This window comes from Podarcis melisellensis (genome assembly GCF_964234715.1).
Source record: "Podarcis melisellensis genome assembly, chromosome: 9".
Lineage (NCBI taxonomy): Eukaryota > Metazoa > Chordata > Lepidosauria > Squamata > Lacertidae > Podarcis > Podarcis melisellensis.
Window position 1 is genome coordinate 56,038,931 of NC_138541.1, and position 21,589 is coordinate 56,060,519.

Below are 21,589 nucleotides of genomic sequence, written 5' to 3' on the forward strand. Positions count from 1 at the left end.
CAGCAAACATGGACTCCTACCCATCCACCCACCCACCTCTTCCTGTTATCTCATGAAGGATCTATGAGCTGAGTACTGGACTTGTCTTGGAAATACCTGGTATGCTCCTAGATTTTTGTTTCAAGTCTCTGTCTACCCCACTCCATCCTCTTCAGCCTCTCAAAACATAACTGTGTCCAGGATTTCAGCACAAAGCTTCATGCAATATTGCTGGCAAGTTTGGAGTCCCAGCACTACTTTTCTAAGCACAAGTGTTTGGAATTTTAGTTAAAATTGATGGTACTTATTTCTGACTATACTTATGGATCAGAATGTCAGCTGGATAATTTTGGTACTTTTCAGAAGGATGACATAGTATACAAACATGCACATTGTAAGCTTCACTCTGTGTCATCTGACATGTCACTACAGAAAACCCAACATGAGAACATTATTTCTTCACATATAATTAAAGATAGCTTTCTTGCCTGAAGAAAAATATCTAAAGTAGCTAGAAATATTTATATAATATATAGAGAGGGTGTTCTTTTTATCTTTTCATATATGTTGGCTACTGATCAAAACTCTGAGCATAATCCAGCCAAATTAAATGTCACTAAATTCTTCTGATTTCAGTAGGAGATAGTTAAGCGTGTGCTTAAGTATTTCCCATTGAAATAAATAGAACTTAAAATTCTTAATTGGGTGGGATCTTCCCCATACTTCTTTTTAATCTAGTAAGAGTAGTACTTCACAAACTTGCTCCAATTAATGTGTATTAATTGTGTATCTGAAGAAGTGTGCATGCACACGAAAGCTCATACCAAGAACTAACTTAGTTGGTCTTTAAGGTGCTACTGGAAGGATTTTTTTTGTTTTGCTCCAATTAAGAGAGAGTTCATAGGCTCCAATTAGGAAAGAGTTCAGTGAGACAAATTAGTCGTGACTGAAATCCCATTTACTTCAATGGAGAACCATGACTAACCTTTTTCTGGAATGGACCCACATTTCCCCCCTAAAATAGAATGAAAAAAGTCTAAGATTCTAGTGACACATGAAGAAGAAAAAAACTTATCACATAAGAATCATTCTTTTTTAAAATGTGTACAAAACTATGTTTGGTCCCATGTGCAAAGCTATATCGTAATTTTTTAAAAAGTTGGCAATATCAACCTAATAAGATTGCATCATCATGAATAAAGAAAGTGGTTCTCAGGGACTCTGCTGCTTTGAAAAGGGCAATGTATTATAAGCAATGTGTTATACAGTATTTTTCTTTGTGTAGGAAAAATGGAGGAGGTGATCACATAAAGCTTTCTTTTTTTGAAGATTAGTTAGCAAAGATGTAAAAGTGTATAAGCTGCTCTCGGTTTTTATTACTTTATTACCCCTTCCCACCAAACCTATGCATCTTGAAAATTTTGCAGGTGCTAAAAACAGAAGGAGAGGACCTGGTTCCAAGAAGCTATTGGGATACTCTGAGACGTAGCACAAGCCAGGCACTCTTTTCGGACCTTGCAGAGGTATAACAAAACCTCTGTATGGTCCATGAGCTGTTCTTCATTTTTCTTTTTCTTTTTCATATTCCATTTTATTGTGTATATTCTAAATATTTTAAACTTTTTAATGACCCCCTCCTCCTTGCTTTGGAGTTGTTGTTTTTGTTTTCCCCATGGTTTTTGTTTGGTATTTACATTTGTTATATTTGTTTCATAAGAAAAACGTGCATTTGACCCATACTTTAAACTGCCATATTTCTTGTTTACTAACAGTGAAGTAATTGGTTTTATTTCATTCTTGGAATATTGGATATCTTTTTATTTTATTGCATTATATTGTATTTTGAAAAGATGCTTCACAGTTACAAGTATGCCTATCTTAAGAACTAGTCTTTTACATTTGAAAGGTATAGATAGGTTCAGTGCTTTCCATTTATTGAACCATCTGATGATAAACATTTATGTTTCATAAAAGCATAAGTGGGCGACCTTTCTCTATTGAAGGGTACATTCCCTTGGGGTAAATCTGTCAGAGACACATGCTGGTTGTATGTGGAGCCAGAAACAAAAGTGTTATAAATTAGCTAACTTAGAATGCTGCTCCTTACATAGCAAAAGTGGGATGAAATTATAAAAACCCAGGAAAAATACAGAGGAAACCAACTGGAAGCAGAAAACATTGGAATGGAATGGGACAGCATCATAAAAAATTGAGGGACAACATAAAATGCAACTGGGAGCTGCTTGTTGCCTACCTGTGGATTAAAGGAACAGCTCTGCCTGGTAACAACCATTGTACATTGGAATAGCTTCCATTTATGATTATTTGGGCACAGCTAATTTTAGTAGACATGAAGTTGGGATTAGGCATGGGCAATTGTTCGTACTGTTGCATGAGGGGTTGTGCCTGCCAAGATTCCATTTTCTACATAACTACTGAAGGCACAGAATCCCCACTGCAAGTTGAAAATTCATCTGACATTACCTCTGTGTCTTACTTGCTGATGGGTTTAAGCCCCGTTTGGTGCATCTACAGACCTCCCAGCTAGACAAAAGGCAATTTTCATATTTATGTGAGACTGACAAGGAAGACATTTGAGGAAGAGGAGACATTTAGACTTCTTTCAATGAAAGGAATGCATGCATTAATAAGCACTGACTTGAGGCTATGGGATTTGAAGAGGAAGAACATTTTATTTGGGAAGTCAGAATTAAAGGGTTTCATACAGTATGTGCATAGACCCTGATAGAGTACTGCTGCCTAGAATAAAGAATTTTCTGGTCTTTGTATATCCACCCTAGGATATAGTTCATACACAACAACTTATTCTCCATGTTAAGCCCTTTTATAACCATTCTTTCTTTCTCATCCACTGATTCATATGATTATTTTCATGTAGATATAGGTGGTTTACTTGTGGGGTATTGAGTATAATGATGAATATATAAAATTCATGGAAAAGAGGTTATGTAATTGTTTTACCATGTACTCAGATTGTAGACCATCCTGCTGCCACAAAACTTAAACTCATGTACATTCACATGCCTATAAAACCACTCAATTTTAAGTTCAAAGCAATTGCCTTGGTCACCTGGGATGACCTGGAGAATACAAGTCCTGGGGTGCATCTGTCATGTGCTTGTAAATTGAATTTGCACCATTTCAGGACCAACTGTACTCAGAGGTTTTGGAATCTATTGATATAATGGTCACCTGTCAGTGTCATTTCTATGAATCAAGTGTAGCCTTGCTGCAAGGTCTTTGGGAGCCGATTATTTGAGCTGGTACTGTAGGCCAAGCTTGCATTTTCAGAAGGGCCGTATTTTGATAAATAAGCAATAAAAAATAGATGCAACGGTTAATAATGCTGTCTAGAAATAGAAAAGAAAATACACAATCCTTCATACTGCTTAAATATATCTGGTTTGTGTACTATATGAATCTGAAAGTCAGCTAGTCAGGTCTCATATTGAGGACCTGCTACTCCTATTAGATTACAATTTCAGAAGCTGTAGGTTAAAAATATCTCAATGTGTGAATATATATTCTTAACTATAGAACAGTTTCTTATAATTCCACTCTTCCTCTGTTCACACTTGAGGTTTTTCCTCATAGGAAGTAGATTTTTGCAAAGAAATGACATCACTGTCAAAAAAACAAATCAAATAAAAAACCACAGGCTCCTGAGGTAGGCCTGCCTTATTATTTTCTCCAGCAAAATATTCCCTTCACTTTTTTGACATTAACAAAGCTATGGGTGAGAAATACGTCTGCAATGATGGTTACCTTTCCATCATCATAATCATTTTTAAAATGTGCTAACTTATTTTCACTATATTATTTCACTATTCTGATTAATTTCACCCAGGTCCCTGGTTTTATTTAACACATTTGATCATACCATATCACTTTTTTAAGTTTGGTAGGCTAAAATGTAATGTAAAATATTGTGTGGGGAAGTATGGCCTGACTAACGTTACTAACTGATCTTGCAAATGGTTTTAATATGTATTTGATGCATGGATGCATTTAATCTTGAAGCAATCTTTTTAAAGCAAAGTGCATTGATAAAATTCTGTGGATTTTATTTTTGTTACTAAATCTATTGCAACTTTAAGCAATTAACATACTTAATATGTTTTTAAGCGTGCAGATGATATCACTGGTTTGCTATCCGATACTACCCTGCTGGTACACTTTTTTGGTAAGAAAGGAAAGGCTGAGCTTAACTTTGAAGATTTTTATAGGTGAGCCTTACTTTTAATACTTTTAATATGTACAAATCCTTTTGTATATGTCATATTAGAAATCATACATGCCAATAATATTGTCTGTTTCCTTAAATATTTTTAGAAGGTACTTTCTGATTTTTTTAAAAAAACTTCCATAGCCTAGAACCTGAGAAGAGTCATCAAAGGCCTATCTTGTCCAGCATCGTATTTTCAAAGTGACTAACCAGATGCCTATAAGGAGCATTTGTGATTCCCAGCAACTAAAAACAGCTTTTTGTTACCTTTAGGGGTTTTTTTATAGCATTCTGTAGTACTTAGAAATATGTTAGTACCCCATTTAGAAGATCAACATATGAAAATACAATGTATCTTATTTTCTGTAGTGAATATGAATCAGTTCTGCAGCCACTGGTAAATCCTGATTTTTTGGTTTATATCTATTTTGTATTTTTTGGTCTGAATGATCCAATAGTTCCATTGCATTAGAGCCTTTGTTTATGCACTGAATTCCATGTTGAGAATTATCTTTACTGGATCTCTATAGAGCTTTGCAATTGATCACAAAGTTTATACATAGATGACAGGTGAGAAGCCACCTTCACAGATAATCAGCCTCTGTCTGTAGCTAAACATGTACTTCTGTGCCTTTTAGAAATAATGTAACTTTCTAAACTTAAAAGGAACAGCATCTCTTTGCCTCTCTGACATTGAAATCTATGGTACAGTAGTGAGAACCTGTCCCCCACCCACCCACCCTCAGGTTTTGTTGGGCTCCGACTCCCACCAGTCCCTGCCATTAGTCAGAAATTACATGAGTTGTAGTCTAGAGGGCCACAGGTTCCCCACCTCAATTGTAGAGAAATGTGTTTCTTCTACTTTCCCCATAATTACTCCAATGTGCTATAAGGTCTGATAGGGAAAATTCTTCTTGTAAAAGGGCTTCACTATTGGCTTTAGTAACATGGACAGCTCTGTGAATGCTTCTTTGTTGTCCTCCATGTGAAGCTGTCGTGCCTGTTCACACAGCAGCTCCATGTGCACTTGCAGAGCTGTGGATTGGCTCTGATGAGTGTTGCATCGTGTTTATTTTCCTTGGCTTAAACCCTTTGCACATTTAGGTAGCTTAAAATATACTGAAACCAATGTGAGTTAAGCTGCAATCCTATATACTTACCTAATAGTAAGACCTTTTTAAAATAATGGGACTGCATTTTAAATAGACATGTATAGAGTGCAATACTAAACCATGTAACTTTGGTAGCTTGCAGCCCTTGGCATTAAAATATCTTTCTATTGTCATTGCATCACATTTTAGCCCCACAAATTTCACCTCTATATATTTCACAATATTTTTGTGTGTGCTGAAAAGATCTGCCAATGATAAATTTCCTTTACCAGGTCAAACCAAGAAGTCCATCAGCTGTTACTGAAATTGCAAGTTTATTAATTTTGCATGAGTTGGAATGTTTGAAATATTAGGGGGCGGGGTTCTACATATGGAGTTATAAGATTATTAAATCAATACCTCTTATAATTCAGGTTTATGGATAATCTCCAAACTGAAGTTCTTGAAATTGAATTTCTTTCATACTCTAATGGGATGACTACCATCAGTGAGGAAGACTTTGCTCATATACTTTTAAGATATACAAATGTGGAAAACACATCAAGTTATCTGGAAAACGTACGCTGCAGCATGCCAGAAGAGCAAGTAAGCTTTCAGCAAAGACCCAAACATCTGCACGCACACACATACACAAAATCATCGCCTGATTGAAAGCACAGTTACCTGAAAATGTCAATCACTTCCAGTTACATGTGCGGAAATGTGATGCCTGCTGTTGAGCAGGTGGGATTTGTGGGAAGGAGGGGTGGGTTGGAATAGGCCAAATAGTTTTGGAGAATGAAAAATGAGAAATATGGACAGGTCCTGTTAACCACTTAGGTTTCATTCATTTTCTGTGAGTTTTTGGACATGGACATTCTGGGTTCATTTTGCATCTGAATGGTGCCTGGTCACATAGGCAGGAAGGAGTAATACTTTACACAACACCTTCCACTGGCTTTTGATACTATCTCAGAATGGCTAATTTTAACAGAATTCTTCTTTATTCTATTTGTAGTCCGGTTATTTGAGTGCCATTGCTCATGTAGACCATACATCAACAACTACACACAAGAGGGAGGTATCGGCAGTCTCAAGGGAACCCTAAGGAGGAAACCCTTAAAACAGCCCAATGAGGATTAAGCATGCACAGTACCCAGGGAATGCTGACTGACTGAGAGGGAAAGAAACTGAAAACCAGATGGGAAGGAGAATGGAAATGAGTAACTGAAAGATAAATACAAAGCAAGATGCACAGAGATAAAAAAATGGTAGGAAGACCCATTTCCTGCTTCATAGAGATACAGATCCTCCAACTGTCCCTATTTCCAGGAACAGTTTGGGATTTACAGAACCTATCCTGGTTTCTGATTTGATCCCAGAATGTCCTATTTTTCCTTGGAACATCCCTATTTTCATTGGAAAAAGGTTGGAGAGTATGCAGTTATGCAACCCCCAAGTCAATGAGATAAGAAACTATACAACCTTGAGAAGACATCTGAAGGTAGCCCAGTATAGGGAAGTTTTTAATCTTTAATTTTTTATTATTTATTATTATATATAAAATGTTGGAAGCCATCCAGAATGACTGGGTCAACATCTCTATTTTCATTGGACTAATGTTTGAGGGTATGTAGATAAGTCCCCAAATGATGAAAGTTATAGCTTCTGATAGAATTCAGTGGAGAAATCAAAGATTTTACTGTAGTTGGGACTGGAGACCACCGTGTCCCAATATGAGAAAAAAGCACAAACACCCAATGAGAACTGATCATGGTAATAGGCACAGAATGCTGGCTGACTGGGACAGAAAACCAGGGGGAATGGGATGGAGTGGCTGAACCATGAAAAGAAAAACAACATTTTTTGAAGTGCCCCACTCGTTTCTACCAATAGTAAACTATTGAGTGTGAGTCTTTATGTAGCCAGAACAGCCCCATCTACAAAGTACAAAGGGGTGGTTGAAGCGGGCTACAGATGTACTAGGTTAGATTGTGGCAATGCAGTGTGCATTGTGTTGCCTTTGCTAGTGCAAAATTCAGTAGCCAGATAGCTGTCTTTGGTAAAACAATTTTAGCATGGGGCTCCTCAGTAGTGACTCCCCATTTCTGGAATGCTCTCCCTAGGATATATACCTGGGGACATCATTGTTTGCTTTTAGGCACCAAGCTAAAACATTTCTGTTTAACCAGGACTTTGACTCTTACTTGGAAGGGTCACGAGTTAGAGCTTTGGCCTTTGTAGTGCTCACCTTTTAGTGGGATGGGTAGAATTCATCATAAATATTATTGAATGAGCTTGTTTAGGTTGTTGGTTTTTTTAACTTGCAAAAGATGATGTTCAACATAATCTATCCTAAATGACATATTATTTAATTGTGATAGAATGCCACAAAGTCCCATGTGCAGTTTTGCCATCTTTAGGGTATATGCTCTTTTAACACATTTAATCTAGTTCTTCAGTCTCCTTAACACAGGATCATTTGTAGAAGGCCAGTGTGGAGTGAGTGGTACTTAGAAGTGACTAAACAGAGGATTTCAAAGAACTTGTGCAGTTGCAAAAGCAAATAACCTTGCTAGCTAAACTGTTTGTTAGGAAACAAAGGTGTTGTCTGGAGTAAATTTAAGCAACAAAGAGACATAGTGGCAGCTAAATGCATCAGTGCAAACCAATAGGGTTGATGTTGCAGGGACTCTTTCAAGCATGGAGTGCTTTGGATATAATTCACTTTTATTTGTTTACAGAAAGATCAGGTTTAACTGTTTTAGATCTATTTGTAAACAGTTCAGCTTATTTTCAAATGATCACACTTTTCAACTCTTGACATTTTAGTTTGAGGGGCTTAAAAAAGAGCAAGTAAGCATCATTTAGCAGTTAGTGGTAGTTAAAAGGAAAAAACATCCAAAGTGCTTCGGTATCATGAGACAGATAAGGCACTCAACAAATATACTTAAAGCACAGTACTAAAAAGAAACAATGAATGTGCTACAATAATAGTGGTATAAGCAAGCATTAAAAATATAAATACTTGTTAAAGAATAAAATGGGTCATGTACCCCCACCCCCACCTAAAAAAAAGACCAAATATTCAGTTAGGAAAATGGGAGAAAGAATTAGAGAGCAAAGAAACTTAACTGCATGTTTTGAATTCTGGACATATCTGTATCATATGCACATAAATCAAAGTCATGGATTGCTTATCAAACTAAAATTTAACCATCAGTTGTCTACAGATCAAACAAACTATGACTTGTTTCTCCAAAATTTGATTTAGTTTCCAGCTGCTCTTACCATGTACCTTTGTAACTTAGTGAGTTTCCGGGATGGAGTGGGCAAAAAAACCATGGTTTTTATTTTATTTATTTCCATGCAAAAAAATTGTGTATACCACATGATAGTAACAAAACGTCTAAGTAGTTTGGTTAAGGAAGGATACTAGGTTCATACATAATGTCAAGCCATAGGCAAAATAAACCAGAGTGAGTAAGCCAACAATAAGAGATGGCTTCAGATCATGGCTTGTTGACAGTAAAACAACACTCAACTCCCAACTTCCCACTTGACTAGAAAGCACACAAAGCACTTCCCAGCCATGCAGGAAGCTCCCACAGCCAATTGCTCCCTCCTCCCATCACCACACCATGCCACAAGTGGTGCTCCCCAGTAAGTGGGGAACAGGTATTACCAATAAAGCTTCTGTCTGTTTGGCCACATGGGAGAGGCCTGACTCCTCCTGAGAGAGGCATTCTTTCTCTGCTAGTACAATTTGGCTTGTGGCAGCAGGATTGCAACTTTGTGAGGGAAGGAGGCTATGAGAGGTATGCTGACTCCATTATCAGTTGCAAAACTGCTGCAAAACAATTAAAGAATGATGCTGATGCTGCTGGTGCTTCTATAGTACTAATATCAGTATTCCTTTATTCATAGGGCATTACATTTGATGAATTCAGATCATTTTTCCAGTTTTTGAATAATCTAGAAGACTTCGCAATTGCAATGCAGATGTATAATTTTGCAAACCGTTCCATAGGAAAAGGTAAAAATATTTAATGTCAATAGTTAATACTTTTTTAATATTAAAAGAAAAGAAATCTGTTTTGTTTAATATTTGTGTGAGCATCAAGTATTGTGCTTTTTCTGCCTGTTCGACCTCTCCAAAATCCTTTAAATATGTATGTATGTACTGCATGGCAGTTATCCATGTTTGAATCCTATGAGACATAAAATGCCTCTGTGTATCTAAGAGTTTTCTTGTCATTTAATAAATATATGGAAGTGTGGTAGGGAAGACTCATCTATGAACCATTTATATACTTTTTTAAAATAGGTATATGCTTGTAAAGCCACAGTAGCAGTAAAGCAGCAGCTCCACAGGAGTTAAGCTGCATGCTTCCACCTATGGTCAAACTGTATATTTGTGAATAAATTCAAATAATACAAGACACTATAAGCCTCCAGCAAACCACCTCAAATCACACGAATGAAAATATACATGTATATTAGATGTTTTCTGTACTCCACAGTTATCATTTCATTAGCAATTGCTTTTTTTCAAGAGATCAGCTGTGCAACTATGCTATAATAAAGGGCCACTTAGAACACAGTACTCTTGACAAATATATATATGTGATGGAGAATGAGTTTTTTTCAATAATAAGTAATGGTAATCACTGTGTTGCATGATGATTTTGGCTGGCTGCTAAATTTCCTTGTTTCCGTAGATGAATTCAAGCGTGCAGTATATGTAGCTACAGGTCTGAAGCTTTCAATGCATTTAGTGAGCACCGTCTTCAAGATCTTTGATGTAGACAAAGATGATCAGCTGAGCTACAAAGAATTTATTGGTATTATGAAAGACCGATTGCAACGAGGGTTCAAGGTAAGAACATGGATTATCTCTTAATCATGGAAACTTATGAATGAGCTATAAGCAGTCCATAAACTATAAAAATTTTGCTGTTTCCAAAGCTATTTGAAATATAGCCATTTTTTTCATAGATATCTGTTCTACTCTTCAACTTGAAAGGGTTTCAAGAACTTCATCACATAGATGTGTATTTTATAATTATTTAAGGATGTGCCAAAATTCATAGTGTATGTTGCGATAAACAGTAACATTAGTCTGACTTTGAAATGAAACTCATGATTAATCTATGGTTATTATTGAAGTTAAAACTACCTCCATATATGTTTAGTTTACTAACCCTTAATTTACAGAACTGGGATTTGTTTGTTTTTTCTATAGCCAAGTCTACAGACACATTCTGATCCAGCTTGCTGTTGATCAAGTAGGTCCCCAGTTAATCATCTAGAAGGTTCAGTCTCGTCATTGCAATTTATAGACTGGGAAATAGATGTCTAAAAGCTTTTGATAGCCTGTAGTTTTAGAAGTTTAATCTGTACTCCTGACTGCCCCCTAGAGACAATAAATTAACTAAATAGTAGTCAGCAGAAATGAATTTTGTCACAATGTATTTTTAAGTAATTCTGTAAATACTGCTGTGTAATTATGCATTTAATTTCACATTTTAAATTAGGCTTAGTCTTCTATCAAAAACACAGTAATCAGATTGCATTTATTTATAAGCCTGAAATACATGTACAATATAAATATTTTAGGTTAATGATTATAAGTAGGAAGGAGCCACTACCTACTTGCTCAGCCCATAAATAATTGGGCTGGACTATTCAAACAGTTGAAAAAGCTCCCTTCTCTGACGAAAAAATGTCTTGAAGAGGGAATACAAGGTGGCAGAGGGCATGGAACACAGCAGCGCTTCGCCTCAGTGGCAGATATCATGATCCTCAGCCAACTGGAATGCCCTTCTCCAATATATGGGTGTGTGTTTTCCCCATTAGGACATGGAAACTGCCAGGGAAGCGTGGGGAACATATGAAGTGGGGTGCTAGCTATTTTGTGCTCTGCCAAGATCAAAGGGCGACTCAAAATCAGGATTAAAGCAAGTGGGCTGAAATACTCAAACAACCCCAGTTTTGATTTCTTACATCATATCTGATCTATGAGGCCTTTAAAGAAGGAAGAATGAATTTATACACCTTCTCTAGTAGTTTGAACTGGCAAGCCAACTATGTAATACCTTGCCTTCAAAATGTGGTGACAAAATTTATTTTATTGCTTGTGCTCTGAATGTTGTTTTTTAAAAGTGCCACGGTAGTGTGGAGTTGCTGATTGTCCTTGTTATTAGTGTTGGGTTAAAATGTGTTGTTAGCCAATCTTCTTTTAGCATTCCCTATATACACTGTTCATAATTCTGAATATTATGTCTCCTTTGCAAATGTATTAAGGGATTTTATAATTGTTTTCTAACCTGAACTTTACAAATTTCTGCTCTGAGATCTGGTATGTTTAACTGCCACCCTGTGGACAGTGACTGTATTGCCAAAATTTGTAGTGATGTTTGTAATTTCACATACAGTAAGCTGTATGAAAGTAGAGTATGGGGGCTGTTTCCATAATATCTTATTTAAGATGTAGATTCAAGATCTTTGCTTAAAACATGCATTTTTTTCTCTTCTTTACCAAGAACTTTAAGAAAAACACTCTATTGTAGCATCTTTGAAATTAATAGTTATGCCTATATTGTGGTATCATACATAGTTGTATCACAGGTGCATGAATATTTTAGCCCAAAATTATTTTTGCTGAGTTTTCTACACTATGACTAACAAGTACAATTCCTTTATTATTTTCATGCCATCTTCTCCTAATGCTCACCTTTGGCTGCCTTCACATGATGCTTGCACACGCACACTTCTTTGTCTTCTTCTCAGGGCTACAAAACCCTACAAAAATACACCACTTTCAAATCCTGTGTGAAGAAGGAACTCAATAGCAGATAAACTATGGTATGTCTATGATGCACTGTGTTTCTAAAACTGTTGGTTAAAGATTTATCACTGTACTTAGCTGACCGTTTATTTGACAACTGAAAATCAAAATAATTGATCAGAAAGTGAACTCTATATAATTTTGTTCAGTTCATTCAGGATCAAAATTTCAATTTCTTCTCCATTCTCCGCGGGGAACTTGTGCATAAACTTGTTTGTTCTAGGAAAATCTATGTCCAAGACATTTGGCTTGAGTCTGGAGGCTCATGACCCAGGACTCCTGTATTACCTATTTTGTTAGCATATATCAGGAGTTGCCAATCTTTCTGGGTCTATGGGCACATTTGAAAATTGGAGAAATTGTTGTGGGCACCATACCAAACAGGCACTGCAACCTGTGCTGTTGGCTAACACAAACTCCTTCTGTCAGCACAATTTTCAGCATGCGAGGGGGGGAGGTGCCAACGAAGGCCTCTTCGGGAGTATGTGTGCCCACGGGCACCACATTGGTGACCTCTGGCATATATGGAGCCGTGTTAAGCTCCAAGACAGTGTTTCCCACAACAACACAATGAGACCTATACTTCATATAAACACGTGTCATACATTTGATAGTAAAAAATGTATAAGCAACCATTAGATATTTCACGGTCATTCTGCCCCATTCCCCCATTGAGAAAACATTTCATTTTTCTATAAAGGGAGTTGCTCCAGCTCCTTCATCATTTTCCAGGAAAGAGCAATTTAAAATGATTAGGGGTCTGGAGCATCTGCCCTGTGAAGAACCAGGGACATTATTGATGAAGAGTCGGACACAACTAAACTACTAAACAACAACAACAAAAATGTATGGTATGGAGAAAATCAATAGAATTTTTTTTCCTCCCATAATACAAGAACACTGGCTCATTCAATTATGCTGAATGGTTGGAGATATCAGGCAGACCAAAAAGAAGTACTTCTGCACATAGTACATAGTTAAAGTATGCCATTCACTGCCACCAAATTGGACATCTTTAAAAGGTAATCAACTCATTCATAGAGAATAAGGCTGCCAGTGGCTTCATGATATCTGTATATTCTAGTGGCAGTATGTCTCTAAATACCAGTTGCTGAGGAGCACAAAGGAGAGCGCTTTTGTTCTCATGTCTTGCTTATGAGCTTCCTGTGGACTTCCTCTGGTTGTCCAGTGTGGCTGGAATGCTAGAATAGATAGAGGTTAGTCTGAACCAGCAGGATTCTTGTGTTCTGTTGTTGCTCCTTATGCACAAAAGAGATGTGATGTTTTATTCTGGAAATGTTCATCATACACTTCAAATTAGATGGAAATTTTAGTATTTTAGTATTTTGATTTTCCCAGAAGAATATGTATGTTGTTAATTAATATAACCTTCATGTCCAGTATGCAAAAGGATTTAATGGGTTGCCATCCTGAACACCATAATGTCTCTGAGATTGCCCTTCATTTTATTTATGGGAGATGCATAATTGTTGTGTGGGGTCACAGATTGCTATATTCATGCTTGTTCACAAATTCTGTAAAATAGAATTCACACAAGAAGTATAGTTTTCTTTGCCTTGCCTAAGTGCAATGGAACCAGGAAATGGAGGATACAGTATATGCAATTAAAATGCTGCCTGCTCACAAGTCACACAGCAGATTCAGCACTCTTCTCTTGCAAGCTATTTGCTTATGAATGATTTTTATTTCCCATGGTCAAGTGGCTAGCTTCAAGCCTGCATTTTTCAATGGTTAGAGATTTAGAGTTTTTGCTCAAGAATCTACACTTTATCTGGCTCGAACCTACATTAATTCTACAAGAGTTAAGAATTTTATTTTCTGCTTAAATAAATTAAGGTATCAGGATTTTTTAAAAATCCTATTTTTATAAAACAGATTATATTTTGAATAGGGTTAAACAAACCCTAGGGTTAAGATATTGTCCTTTACCTTAGCTGTTAACAGAGGCACTGCCAGGTTTTCTTAGTTTTGTTTTAATGTTGCATGGTAAGGGACATAGCCAAAACACCTAGCTCTTGTAAGCTATTTAGAGTTTATTGTTTTGTTTTGTATTTTATATACAGACCTCCTTTAATGTAGCTGTAATTATGTTTGTTTTTATTAACAGAAAAAAACGAAATATGGGTTGAAGGACTACTATGTTTGTGTGATGACTGTAACAAGCAAACACATTAGGCAGCGTTGGAAGCAATTTCGGAATAGAGATATGCTGTGATGGATGACAAGACACTTCCACTTTTGTTCACCGCTGATGGTTTTTCTTTTTCTTTTTGGGCATGCCTTGCAAACTGAATGCAGAAATCATGAAGTTGGTATTTAAGCCAAACATCTTCCAGCTGTAGCTATGTCTTATCATTTTGGACTGTGATCCCTAAAGTGCCCTGCTGTATAATTTTCATTCACTACATTAGGTGTGAGTGTCTGTGGAGTGAGAGTCATCCTCTGAATATTTCTTCTTACAGGGATTCAAGTGAATCTTCGTAAGGATTTTATTTAACTATTAGATATTATTTTCTAATTAGTCATCTGCAGAGAAGACTTAGACATGTACTGAGAAATAAGTCAGCGGGACTTACTCCCAGGTAAGTGTGCACAGCATTGCAGTCTTAAAATAGGTTATATTTACAGATCACTTACAACCAAACCCAAAACAACAATATTATGATTTAGTATTATCTGGTTTTATCTTTGTGAGTTGCTTTGGATCCATGCTAATGGGGGGAAAGTGTACAAATCATTTCTTTTAAAAAAAGTATGCATGGGGCAACCATTCCTGATCTTGTGGAGCCCTTTCAAAGAAATTAAAATCCTGCTGATCAGCTGTTTAGCATGAAAGGAATGATCTAGTCCTAAAAACAGCTGAGTTATTTCTGCAACAGCTCCAGATGCAGAGCCCCAAGTGTTGGATCAGTAACAGAAACTGCATGTATAGCACCCTGCTCCTTCTCCAGGTGGGACAAATACATCTAATGCCCTGAGTTGGAGGAGATTGTTCCACTTTAAATATAATAACAAAATGTGAATTGTTTTAGTAATGTATTTTTAAAAAACATCTGTTGTATTTATTTTGTTTTCATATGCCATTCCATTTTCTTAATATGTTTGTTAGGCTGTTAAATGTGCCTATAATTATGGCTATGGAGGAAAAAAATGTTTTCATATGATTTTATAATAGGAACATGTGGAAAGCAAATAGGAAATGTAAAATGAGATTTATTCCGAAGCAGAAGAAAATTTTGTGGCTCAAAGCTATAAAGCTGCATTTAGACCACTGTCTCTGAAACATTATGCTAAACAAGCTCTTATAGTATAGATTAATGTGAAAGTTAAAATAGTTTAAACATTATGGCACAGTGGTACACAAGCCACTTAAATTGGAGTATTTCAGTTTTAATCCTGGTGTTTCTCATTACATTCTGTTGGACTAAATCAAATTTCAACTAGTTCAAGGATAGTAGTTTTATTGTTTTATGCTTTACTCAATAGGTTAATCAGAATGTGCTGACTTCAGATTATATAATTATGGATAGCACTGCAAAAGGAAATGTGTTTCCTAGCCTACTTATTCTGTGCTATCTTAATACACAATCCTTGGATCCTGACAACAGAACATAATTCCACTTGCAAAATGGGGGTTCCTTGGCTCTTCCTCATTATAGACCCATTTCCCTACAGAAGCAGCTCCTGATAGTCAGAGACCCTCTGGAACCTCAGTGGGCTGCTACTGGAAAGAGGAATCCTTGGAAATCAGGAACATCTCCTTGCATGAGCAAAAGCAACTTCTGCTTGCACTTGGGCACCCTTGGTTCCAAGCCCAAGTGTTTTCTTTGCACTTTCTTTAGTTAGCTGAAAATACTTTAGTCATGTAGTGCATGACTTAGTAGACAGATACATTGTCTTCTGGAGTTAACTAGCATGCAACACTAAAACAGATCTTAAATTTTGTGCTAGTTTGCTTCCAGTTTTGGTAGTTGCAAAATAAATGGAATGCCTGCATAAATGTTTAGTCATGGCCTGTCACAGAATCTTATAATGATAAAGTGCCATGATTTTATATTGATATGTCAATTAAAAGGTCACTAAGTAAGAAATCATGTGAAAACTGCAAGCAGTAAGCTGGCAGCTTTCAAGACTGCTTTTTAAAATAAATGTTCTATAGTAGTAGGGTTTTTTAAGAAGATAATGAATCGATACAGTGCAATTTTCTTATCATATGTGCTCTGCTGACTAGTTCACAGACTCACTTGGCAGAACCTCTACACATGATAGAAGACTAGGCGTCATTTCTTCACTTATGTGATGTTAGGTGCAGATACACAGTTCAGAGGCTTGTGCACAATAATCATACAGCCTGCTGCCCGGTTTTGAGGGATTGCTGGATCACAAATGATTTTATATACCTAGCAAGGTGAGGCAAAAGGAGAGGTGTATTTACACCATTGTGCATAGAGAATCCTGGGCAAGATAAATGTAGGACCCAGCCCTAATTTTCTAACGTTACATGGTGGTACTTTGGCTTCATTAAGGTCAATGGGAGTAAGTTAAGAATTTCAGTAAAATAGATATTTCACTCATGAACTTTGTATCCAGTTAATTAAAATCAATGGGAATATAGAATACATAAATGTGTGCTGGATCACACCCATGATTTGAAACAGTTTAGTGCTGCATTTACAAAAAGTATGAATTAAACAGAAGACAGAAAAACAGAGTCAACACAGACAGATTTAAGGAGCAATTTGCAGGAAGAACATGGAAAAAGAATATTTAATGAAGTTTGGAAACTAAACAAATGTATGCTTTCCACATCCAAGGCCATAGTATAGAAATTCTGGCTTTCCAAAATGTATAATTTTACATCACTGTTACAGGGATTAAACTACATGCAAGATTATTGCATTAAATGCTTCTACTAGAATCCTTCCTTTCTCTGTCTCTCCCTTTAAAATGTGTACAAGCCAGACTACTGTGGAGTTTTTTTTCCATTACAGCCTAACCTCAATAAATATTCTAAACAAGTGCACAAATTTTGTAGTTCCAGCAGAGTTACTTATTTTGTTCTGTTTCCTTGTATCAGTCCTGCCAAAGTTACATGTCTCCTAAGATGCTGTTTTCACCAGTCCCCCTCCTGTGGGCTTGAATGCATCAGTGGGATTGGGTAAAGATGCCTTTGGACATTGCTTTTTCCGTGGTTGAAATAGGTGTGCCAGGCCAAATTTTTGTGTTTGCCTTCTGAAACTAGTCCCAAAATCTCTCTGGTTGCATAAAATGCATTGTGATCCTAATGTGATAGTCATCCCCCTGAAGCTGCTCTAGCTTACCTTTGAACAAGATGCATCTTCTGTGTCCCCATCTTTACCAGCACAGTATATTGTACAAGAATCCTGGTCTTTCTTACTACATTCCTTAAAAAGCTTACCAAATTCTAGTAATAAAGTAGTTCCTGTATATATTTTTTATTAATGGAGACTCATCACTTATTGAACTGTGTATTAGAGTCAGTATGAGTTAGAAATAATTTTACTGGGTAATAAAAAATAGGCAGGGAACTATATACACATATCCCGTAAAAGAGGCAAGTAAATACCAGTTTCCTATTTTTCAACATTCTATTGACATTAATCCCCTCATTTGATTTGGCTATTCTTTAACATATAAGGCACTTATCTGCCACCATTCATCATTCAAAACTCACATACTTCAGATTTTATTGGCAGATAAAATAACCCATTCAAATATAATTTGCAGCAGTAACACAAGGACAAAATGATAGATCATTATTTTTTTTAAAAAAAGTATCTTTCCTATTTTTCTCTTTTAAGTCTATTTCCTAAGCTTCTCTTTTATGGTAGGCAACTACAATATCAATGTATATACAGTATAGAGCTGTATTTAAATTTAACACAGACCCATATCCATTTATATGGTAGTAACCTGCTGCTGCAGAGGATAAATGTCTGTAAAGTATGCAACCACGGCATAGAACTGTCATTTCCACATATAATTATATATCTTGATTTTGACCTCAGCTGTCACGAATGCAAGGCCAGAGTAAGTGCCAGAGTGAAAGGTCCCTCGTGGGAGTGACCCAAACGATCACCTTTCCCAGGTGGCCTCAAGGCCACTGCAGAAGGGGCCACAGCTGCAGCAGGAGAGATGGTAGCCTCCATCTGGCCAAAGGTGACTGAGCTGAGCAGCGCTTCCCCAGATCCAGGGGCCACAATCCAGACACCAGGCTCCTGCCCTTCCCCACCATGAGATGCCTGGACTTCAGGCACTGAGGAACCAGGATCAGCCGCAACCTCATTGGCAAGCAGCTGGGTCTCTCCATGGAGGATGATCTCAGACTCATGGAGCTGCAGGAACTGCAGCATAGGCGGTAGTGTCTGCCAGTCAGTGGGCAGCTGGGAAGTGGTTGGTGCAAGCCTGGGGGTGGTTGGGCATCATGTATTTGGATGTCCCAAAAAAAGGGATGTCCTGGACAGTTGATGGATATGTGCCATGGACCCACTGGGTGCGTTACACGGACTCCCTGGAGTCCACAGAGCACCAGTTGGGAGCCACTAGTATAGTTTATCACTGGACGGATGGCTCCTTTGAGTCAGTGTTGCACTGCCTGCTTACTCGGCTGGGCTTTGCTTGCTTGCTCTTTTCCAGGAAGAAATAGCAATGAGGTGCACTGCTAGGGAGTTCTGCATTTAAAGGAGACAGAGCTGAGCAGCTGCACTAGTAAGTAAACATTTGGCATATACACTCATCCGCAAGATTTTTCTTGTATGCCAAGGAACTGACCATTAGGCAGAGAAGTTGCTTGGCATGAAGAACTGACAGATTATGAGCCCATTCCTGCTCTGCTAAGACACTCACCGTGACGCCAAAAAACACATTAGGAAATCACGTGGTACAGTCTTCCCTGGACTATACAACTTCAGAATAAGGGGGGAGGGGGCAGCGTGCCCCTGAAAGTGAGCACTCATCAGGCAGAAGTGTTCCTGCTTTTCCTTCTCCTTCCTAGTGCACACAGGGCATTATTTACATTGGGGAGATGGATATATGTGGGGTTGCTCATAGCTGAAATACAGTAGTTTGGACCCATTCCATTTATTTTCACAAGAATTATTTGAATCACTTTTCTAAAATCAGGAGCCAAATGCTAGGAAAGCAGTTACTGTGTGTGCCTCTATGAATCATGACTTACGACGAATGATTAAATCATAAATGTTTTAGGACCAACAAAAATAATCCTGCAGAGTAATAAAAACTGGGTAGCACAAACACACCCACAACAACTATTATCTTCTTTTAAAACAGCAATTCGTATAAATAGTAATGAGAAGCATTTTTTGTTGGAGTTTTTTCTCATTAAGCGTAAAACACAAGGCTGTATTACTTAGAATGGTGTCTCTTCTTTGTACAGATTTAGTGCATAGATTGGAGTGTCAAGAGGGCATTTTTGAATGCATTATTACAGGCAACACTGTGGTACAATGGAGCAGCGCATCTGGCTGTTAACCAGAGTTGGTGATGAGCCCACCCAAGGATGGCTGTGGGTAGGATTCCTGCATTGCAGTAGGTTGGACTAGAATACTAGATGACCCTCAGGACCGCTTCCAACTCTATGATTCTATGGCTTAAGCAAAACATAGGAGGGTAGATGGACTTTGGGGTATGTGTATCATTTTCATGGTTAATAGGCCAAAGAACAGCTCTCTGACTTGTCTGAGAGGTCGACAGGAAATCTATTATCACATATTTTTATGTATTTTGTTCCAATACAGTGGTACCTCAGGTTACATACGCTTCAGGTTACAGACTCCGCTAACCCAGAAATATTTCTTCAGGTTAAGAACTTTGCTTCAGGATGAGAACAGAAATCGTGCTCTGGCAGCGCGGCGGCAGCAGGAGGCCCCATTAGCTATAGTGGTGCTTCGGGTTAAGAACAGTTTCAGGTTAAGAACAGACCTCCGGAACGAATTAAGTACTTAACCTGAGGTACCACTGTATATGTAATCCCAAAAATTTACACTGCAGCCATGGTGACCCGTACAATGGCTTTATGTATATAATAAATTAGTAGCCTCAGGACTATAATTGTTCATATGTTCCTATGTATTGAATAAATACAGCTGTTCACCTTCCTGCTTTATTTGTGGAAGAAACTGAAGAAATAACTTTTTTAATACTTGAAAGCACTGCACTTCATTTCCTTAATATTGTTGTCATGTCTGTGAGGCTCTTCTGCTGCCATGTTAACAGAAATGTCAGTTTCCATCCTGTATGGCCCATTAAACACGGGCGGAGAACCAGTGGCCCTCCAAATGTTGCTGAACAACAATTCCCACCATCCCTGACCAATGACTATCCTGGCTGGGGCTGATGGGAATTGGAGTCCTAATATCTGGAGGGCCATAGAGTTCCGCATGGGTGAGACCAGGGTGCCAACTTGAATAAAATAGTGGGGGGGGGGGCAAGTAAGACCTGTCCTGCATAATCAATCACATGACACGGTGCACTGACACTATTTGAGTGGCAATGCCCATCAACTTGGGGGGGCAGGCCCCTCAAATATTTTATTGGGGGCAAAGTTGGCTCCTGTGGATGAGACTGTCTTTGAACACAACATCTCCATGATTGGATGAAACTTTACTACCAGTTTCAAGCAGGAGAAATACCAATAAAATGCTAGTGGATATTACCATAATAATTTGCTGCTATTTAAGTTTAAACCCTTTCTATTACTGACTATATTCGCAAATCACCTTGCCACTAAGAGAGGGACAGAAATGATGTACAATAAGAATACTGAGAACACAAATCCCACAGGACTTCAAAAGCTAAGGCTCTAGGCTTGGATGGGCTAAAGAGGCACATGGTACCTTACAATTCTGACAAAGCAGTGCAGATCTACCACATCCCATGGTTACAGACCTCTGAGACTGACCATCACATCCACTTATTTACCAGCTAGAAGAGACTCATTTAGCCAGTATTCACTAGTGGGTTGGTGAGTTAACATTAAAGTTAAGCTTTTCCATTGTGGTTGGCAGTGGCGTAGCGTGAGTTGTCAGCACCCGGGGCAAGGCAAGTAATTTGTGCCCCCTAACCTGTGGATTTGCGCCCCCTAACCCGTGGATTTGCGCCCCCTTACCCTAACCCCCAGATGTTGCGCCCGGTGCGGCCGGCCCCCCCTGCACCCACCCCCACGCTACGCCACTGGTGGTTGGCTAGGACTAGCAAATCCTTAGCCTCAAAAGGCATTCAAAGGCACTTTCGCCTTTCATCCTAAGCCTCTTGCACTTCGCTCAGATTGGGGCATCTTGAGGTTCTAGTAAAAAAACAAAATAGACTCAACAAGCCTGGAGTCTCCCTGATGTACATAACACAACTGTGGCATCAAGGAAG

At 37.9% G+C, this 21,589-nt stretch overlaps 1 protein-coding gene across 4 annotated transcripts in view; it reads left to right on the forward strand.

The window, feature by feature from the left end:
- The window catches only part of MICU3 (mitochondrial calcium uptake family member 3), a 37,558-nt gene extending 25,375 nt beyond the window's left edge, over positions 1-12,183 (forward strand). For 3 of the 4 annotated variants that reach the window (XM_081924562.1, XM_081924564.1, XM_081924563.1), the window contains exons 9-14: positions 1,407-1,502; positions 4,126-4,226; positions 5,751-5,922; positions 9,244-9,352; positions 10,038-10,195; positions 12,109-12,183. In XM_081924562.1, the coding sequence (XP_081780688.1) occupies positions 1,407-1,502; positions 4,126-4,226; positions 5,751-5,922; positions 9,244-9,352; positions 10,038-10,195; positions 12,109-12,177 (705 nt within the window). In that variant the 3' untranslated portion in view covers positions 12,178-12,183. The remainder of the gene's footprint in view (positions 1-1,406; positions 1,503-4,125; positions 4,227-5,750; positions 5,923-9,243; positions 9,353-10,037; positions 10,196-12,108) is intronic. The other variant, XM_081924561.1, reaches the window with a different exon arrangement.
- The last annotated feature ends 9,406 nt before the right edge of the window (positions 12,184-21,589 follow it).